The 7,469-nt window shown below is 46.7% G+C and overlaps 1 protein-coding gene across 1 annotated transcript in view; it reads left to right on the top strand.

Annotated features, from left to right (window-relative positions):
• PACS1 (phosphofurin acidic cluster sorting protein 1) overlaps nt 1-7,469 on the top strand; it is a 177,041-nt gene that overhangs the window by 128,151 nt on the left and 41,421 nt on the right. Inside the window, exon 2 of the mRNA XM_023518303.1 lies at nt 4,244-4,331. Coding sequence (XP_023374071.1) covers nt 4,244-4,331 — 88 coding nt within the window. The remainder of the gene's footprint in view (nt 1-4,243; nt 4,332-7,469) is intronic.

The following is a 7,469-nucleotide window of genomic DNA, read 5'->3' as shown; positions in this document are numbered from 1 at the left end:
CTTGAGCCACAGGCGCCGAACCAATAATTTGTTTTTCTAATGTTATACCAACCTTGCATTCCTGGGATAAAACCTACTTGGGGTTCATGCCCGTAATTTCAGCATTCTGCAAGGTCAAGACAGGAGGATCCCTTGCACTCAAAAGTTCAAGACCAGCCTGAGTGAGAGTGAGACTCCATCTCTACTAAAACCAGAAAGATTTAGCTGGCACAGTGGCAGGCACCTGTAGTCCCAGCTACTTGGGAGGCTGAGACCAGACTGGTTGAGCCCAGGAGTTTGAGGCTGCTGTGAGCTGTGATGATGTCATAGCACTCTAGCATGAAGGATAGAGGGAGACCCTGTCTCAGGGAAAATGACAAAAAAACCTACTAGGTAGCATACATAGCTCAGTGGGTAGGGAGCTGGCCACATGGCCACATACACTGAGGCTGGCAGTTCGAACCTGGCCTGGGCCTACTAGATGACAATGACAACTACAACATAAAATAGCCAGGCATTGTGGTGGGTGCCTGTAGTCCCAGCTACTTGAGAGGCTGAGGCAAAAGAACTGCTTAACCCCAAGAGTTTGAGGTTGCTATGAGCTATGATGCCATGACACTCTACCCAAGGCAAATAGTGAGACTCTGTCTCAAAAAAAAAAACCTAGTTGGGCAAGGTGTATTATTCTTTTTACATGTATTTTTTTTTCTTTTTTTTTGCAGTTTTTGGCTGGGGCTGGGTTTAAACCCACCACCTCTGGCATATGAGGCTGGTGCCCTACTCCTTTGAGCCACAGGTGCCGCCCCTTTTTACGTGTATTTTTATATATTGTTTATAATAATTTAGACATACTGGATTTTTTTGGAGACAGAGCCTCAAGCTATCCTTCTGGGTAGAGTGCCATGGCATCACAGCTCACAGCAACCTCCAACTGCTGGGCTCAAGTGAGTCTCCTGCCTCAGCCTCCCAAGTAGATGGGACCACAGGCACCCACCACACCGCGTGGCTATTTTTTGGTTGCAGCCATCATTGTTACTTGGTGGGCCCGGGCTGGATTTGAACCCGCCACCTTAGGTGTATGTGGCTGGCGCCATAGCCACTTGAGCCACAGGTGCCGAGTCTAAATAAAATGTATTATTAAAATTACTTTTACCTTTTTACTTTTTCCTAGTATGCTACCTGGAGAAATTTAAATCATGCATGTGGCTTGTACTGTTCCTTTAGGACAGAAACTTTACTCTTATGATACAAGAATAAATCTGGTGCGGGTGAGGCAGCCCAGGCCCTGACCCCAGTGTGAAGACTGCTACTGTCACAAGTGGCCACGAACTTAAGAGACTTCAGATAATACACAGCTATCTTCTTGCAGCTCCACAGGGCCAACCTCAGAAGCCAGCAGCCTGCCTGCCTTCTGTTTCCTCTCTGTCGAGCTCTCAAGGCTGCCGGTGTTCCTTGGCTCTGGCCTTCCCTCCGTCTTTAGACCTCATCATTCCAGCCCCTGCTCTCTGCAGCCACCTCTTCTTCTCAGACTGGCCTTTCTCCCTGCCCATTACAGAGACTCTTGTGATTATATTGGGCCCACCCAAATAATGCAGGGTAATCCCCCATCTCAGGGCCCTTAACATAATCCCATATGCAGGACATGGACCTCTTGGTGGGGGGAGGAGTTGTATTTATTCTCCTACAGGGAGGTTAGAGTTAGAATCCAACTCTGTCACTTCCCAGCTGTGTGGGATTAGGTGGGCCCATCTCTACTTGGAATCTGTTTTCTGTTGTGTAGGAAGAACACTGACCCCAGCACACACACATGCAGCCCTGTTCTCAAGGTTTGGGTGAAGTAATGTGTGTAGAAAGACCTGATGGGCTTTTGGATTTTATACTTCTTTGGATTTTGGTTATGACTTAGAGAAAGCAAAGCAAAGAGAAATTGGTTTGTTTTCCTTTGTATTAGCAGATCTTAGAAAATTCTAGGGTGAAGGTAAATTCAAAACCAGAATTCAGCTATTTGGGTTCACCTTCCTTTATTAATGAATTACATTATTTTCTTCATGCATTTTTGTTTATCTGGTCTTAGCTAGAGGTCATTTTAAGAAATTATTAAATTTCGTGTAATAAATATTTGCTGAGCAACTCTACTGTGCCCAGCACTGGGAAACTGGGGAGACCATAGTGGATGGATTGGGCATGGCCTTGTCCTCGGGAAGTTACACTACAGAACACAGACAGAACACTGGGATGCATCACAGACTTGGCAAGGTCCTAGGGGAAACCCTCCTGGCAAAAACACATGATAACCCTGGGCCAAAGGCCAGTGACATGATGATGGGATTGTTGCTAGGGAAGGAAAGGACACTCTGAAGGACAGGAATGAGAGCATGTGGCACCCTGAGGGCCCTAAAATAGTGTGGCTGGAGCTTAAAGTGCAAGGAGGGACTGACTAGAGACCCAGAGGGCTATAGCACCAAGAGGAAAGAGAGATAAAACCAAGTTGGATTCTGGTCAGCAAAATCTCTCATGTGTCTCTGGTTCTCTGGAACCTTTCCAAGAAGAACGTTTTAAAGACTTTGACTAGCTGGGTGTGGTAGCTAACACCTATAATCCCAGCATTCTGGGATGCCAAGGCAGCAGGATTACTTCAGCCCAGGATCACATCACTGCACTCTAAGCAAGACTCTGTCTTTAAAAAAATAATGAATGAAGGAATGGATGGATGAATAAATAAAACTCAAGTAGAAAACAGGAATTGGCCCAGGCCCAGTGGCTTACACCCACAATCTAGCACTCTGGAAGGCTAAGGTGGGAGGATTGCTTGTAGTCGGAAATTCAAGACTAGTCTAAGCCAAGAGCAAGGCCCCCCATCTCTACAATAAATAGAAAAATTATCTGGGCATGGCAGGACACACCTATATTCTCAGCTGCTCAGGAGGCTGAAATAGGAGGGTCAGCTGCTTGAGGAGTTGGAGGCCACAGGGAGCCATGATGATGTCGCTGCTGTCTAGCCTGAGCAACAGAGTGAGACCTTGTCTTCAAAAATAAAACAAAACAGGCTCAGCGCCTATAGCTCAACCGGCTAAGGCGCCAGCCACGTACACCTAAGGTGGTGGGTTCGAATCCCCAGCCTGGACCCGCCAAACAACAATGATGGCTGCAACCAAAAAATAGCCGGGCGTTGTGGCGGGCGCCTGTGGTCCCAGCTACTTGGGAGGCGGAGGCAGGAGACTCTCTTGAGCCCAGGAGTTGGAGGTTGCTGTGAGCTGTAATGCCATGGCACTCTGCCCAGGGGGACAGCTTGAGGCTCTGTCTCAAAAAATAAAAAATAAAACAAAACAGACTTTACCCTTTTAAGCCAATTGCCGAAAGGTACCTACTGGGAGGCCAGGGTGGCCCTGACATGGGGTCTTAACCACGGTGGGGCCAAACTCAAGTCAGATTAGAGTTGCTGAGACTCCAAAGTGAGGGGACAAAGTGAGTTTTATCACTTTCAGTTAAGGGGAATTTCCTCATATGTGGCACTGAGGATTTCCTACATTCATGTGGAGCGTATCTACTTGAGCTGAAATGGAATTTGTGACCATTTAACGATTTCCTGCCAAATGATCTTTGTTTCTCTATATGTATTACACACACCCCCACCTCCAGCTGCTAAAGTTCTGCTGAAGCCTCACGTGTGGTCAAGTGAATGAGCTATACTCCCGTTGGTCCCCTCCTCCCACCTCAGAAATTGCTCTGATACATCAAGGGTGAAAAGCTAGCTTTAGCTTAAGTTCCATAGAAGTTCATAGAATAATGTACCTTTTTTTTTTTTTTTTTTAATTGAGAGAGAGCCTCAAGCTTTTGTCCTGGGTAGAGTGTCATGGCATCACAGCTCACAGCAACGTCCAACTTGGCTCAAGCAACTCTCCTGCCTCTGCCTCCCAAGTAGCTAGGACTACAGGCACCCGCCACAACGCCCCGCTATTTTTTGGTTGGCAGCCGTCATTGTTGTTTGGCGGGCCGGACTGGATTCGAACCCGCCAGCTCAGGTGTATATGGCTGGCGCCTTAGCCACTTGAGCCACAGGTGCCGAGCTGAATAACGTACCTTTTGACACCTACCAAGTATAGAAGTAGGGTGAGAGAAGAACTCTCTTACTGGGACATCCAGGGCTAAGAGCAGTATCCTCAGGGCCTCTTTGGAGGCAAAGCAGCGTTTCCCCAACAGATTGTCCATCGCTTCTCTCATAAGTCCCTTACATTTGACAGGATCTGCCTTCTTCATATTCTAGGCTATTCAGCTTGACCCTGAAGAAACTTATCATGCTGAAAGAAATGGACAAAGATCTCAACTCGGTGGTCATCGCTGTGAAGCTGCAGGTGAGAGGAGCAGGGTGTCCTGCCTGCCACCAGCCACCTCTCTTTTCTTTCACTCCACAGAGCCAGCTGCAACCGTGGAATGACGACTGAGCTCGTGGGACCTATGGGGTCCCAGCTCTCTCTCTTAGACCTTCAGTTTTTAACCCTCACTTTCTTTGTGTGCAGAACAGAAATGGCCCTTCCTGCTTAGCCTAACAGGCTCAGAGTAAAGTGACGTAGACACTGAATTGGTTTTTTGGGCTTTTTTTGTTTGTTTTGAGACAGAGTCTCACTATATCTCACCCTCTGTAGAGTGCCAGGGCATCACAACTCGAAGCAACCTCAAACTCTTGGGCTTAAGTGATTCTCTTGCCTTAGCCTCCCATGTGGCTGGGACTACAGGTGCCCACCACAACGCCTGGCTATTTATTTATTTATTTTTTTTTTTTTGGCTGCAGTTGTTGTTTAGCAGGCCTGGGCCAGGCGCAAACCCGCCAGCCCCAGGACATATGGCCAGCACCCTGCTCACTGAGCTACTGGCGCTGAGCCACTAAAGTGTTTTTTAAACTGCTTAGAAATTACTGGAGCATCTAGTGTTGATTTCAAGGACTTCTGGGTCCACCTGGATGCCTGGGTTGGGGAGCCCTCTGGAGGTTTTCTATCAGGTGGAAGAAACGCAGATTGTTATCTCAGTGTCAGCAATTTAAGGTTTACTGGGATGTTTTATCTTCTAGGTAAACCCTACAGGTAACTCCTAATTCAGTGTTTGTTTGTTTACTAACTTAGTATTTTTAAGGGACCCTAAATATTTCACAAGCATTTGTGTTCTAAGTATTCTTGAACTCAGGGAAAGAAGGAGGGAAAAACTAAACTAAGAAAGTGTTCAGAAATTTACCTATTGCCAGCTAATTGCGAACTCGTAGAATTGGGACCAGAAACTCAAGAGTAAGTAATGTGTGCGTTCATTAAACTCCATTACCAGACCTCTCGTAACTGCTGGGTCCTTCCTAACAACGACTCCCTAGAGTGAAGTGAGGTTCAAAAGTGCTTCTGCAGTCACAGTCACTAAATGGCGGCTGAATTCTTCAGTTTAAGAATAATATATTTGGGCGGCACCTGTGGCTCAGTGGGCAGGGCACTAGCCCATATACCAAGGGTGGCAGGTAACCCGGCCCTGGCCAAACTACAAACAAAAAAATAGCTGGGCGTTGTGGTGGATGCCTGTAGTCCCAGCTACTCGGGAGACTGAGGCAAGAGAATCGCCTAAGCCCAGGAGTTGGAGGTTGCTGTGAGCTGTGTGACACCACCGCACTCTACCAAGGATGACAAAGTAATACTCTCTCTCTACAAAAAAAAAAAGATATTTATCAAATTCTTACTCATTGGCTTGGCGCCTGTGGCTCAAGCAGCTAAGGCGCCAGCCACATACACCTAAGGTGGTGGGTTCGAATCCCCAGCCCGGGCCCGCCAAACAACAATGATGGCTGCAACCAAAAAATGACCGGGCGTTGTGGCGGGCGCCTGTGGTCCCAGCTGCTTGGGAGGCTGAGGCAGGAGACTCGCTTGAGCCCAGGAGTTGGAGGTTGCTGTGAGCATGATGCCATGGCACTCTACCCAGGGGGATAGCTTGAGGCTCCGTCTCAAAAAAAAAAAAAAAAAAAAATTCTTACTCATTGAGAAATAGCAAACTCTGTGGTACTGCCCTACTAACCAGTGTATTTTGTTACCTCAAATACCTTTTATGCTGCAGGTCATTGTAATAACATTGGCTTCACTAAAATCCACACCTGTGCTGTTTGTGGTGGCTCACCCCTATGATCCTAGCGATCTGGGAGGCTGAGTTTGGTGGATTGCTTGAGCTCAGGAGTTCAAGATCAGCCTGAGCAAGAGTAAGTCCCCTTCTCTACTGAAAATAGAAAATAGAAAAACCGTAGTCTCAGCTATTCAAGAGGCTGAGGCAGGCAGATCTTTTGAGCCCAGAAGTTTGAGATTGCAGTGAGCTATGATGATGCCACAGCATTCTACCCAGGGCAACAGAACAAGAACTCTGTCTCAAAAAATTAAATAAATAAAATCCACACCTGTGGCACTCACCTTGTGTGAGTCATACATCATGGTCCTCAGGTCTATTTCTGGGATAAATATATCTTAATTCAGTCCTCAAACTTAAAGTATTTTATTAAACCTTATGTGTCCTGTATTCAGCTTCCTATTCACTTCTTTTTTTTTTTGGAGACAGAGCCTCAAGCTGTCCCCCTGGGTAGAGTGCTGGTGGCATCAAAGCTCACAGCAACCTCCAACTTCTGGGCTCAAGCGAGTCTCCTGCCTCTGCCTCCCAAGTAACTAGGACCACAGGTACCCACCACAACGCCCGGCTATTTTTTGGTTGCAGCCGTCATTGTTGTTTGGCGGGCCCGGGCTAGATTTGAACCTACCACCTTAGGTGTATGTGGCTGGCGCCTTAGCCACTTGAGCCACAGGCACCGAGCCCTTATTCACTTCTGTGCACAATTCCTCCCAAATGTGAAACATCTCCCTAGATACTGTGGGTTAGAAAAACAAGAAACAAGTGTGGGATGGTGACATGAACTGCGAGCTGTCAGTATCTTGTCCTCTTTTCCTGATTTTGCCTCCATTTCTAGACTGTAGGTAGTGTTATCATTTTCAGGAACTGTATCCTTTGCTAAAAGGCTGTTGCTTTCTGATGTGTTAGGAAGGCTTACAGTGTGCCTTGATGCTTTATCATCTCTACACTTAAATGCTTCCACCAAAAGAAAGAATTAATTGTATTTCCAGGTTAAATATTTAACATTTATTAAGCTTTTTAATTATACTTAAAACTACAACTATTCTATTTTTGTTTTTGTTTTTGTTTTTTGAGACAGAGTCTCAAGCTGTTGCCTTGAGTAGAATGCCATGGTGCATCACAGCTCACAGCAACCTCAAACTCTTGGGCATAAGCGATTCTCTTGCCTCAGTCTCCCAAGTAGCTGGGATGACAGGTTCCCGACACAACGCCTGGTTATTTTTTGGTTGTAGTTGTCATTGCTGCTTGGCAGGCCTGGGCTGGATTCGAACCCGCCAGGTCCACTGTAGGTGGCTGGTGCCCTAGCTGCTAAGCAACAGGTGCCAGGCCTTATATTGTCTTTTTTTTCTTTT

The sequence above is a fragment of the Otolemur garnettii genome, unplaced genomic scaffold (genome assembly GCF_000181295.1).
Source record: "Otolemur garnettii isolate 467f Iridium unplaced genomic scaffold, OtoGar3 scaffold00134, whole genome shotgun sequence".
In the NCBI taxonomy this organism is placed as follows: Eukaryota; Metazoa; Chordata; class Mammalia; order Primates; family Galagidae; genus Otolemur; species Otolemur garnettii.
Note: the sequence above shows the minus strand (reverse complement) of the source record. Positions and strands in the feature narration are given on the sequence as shown.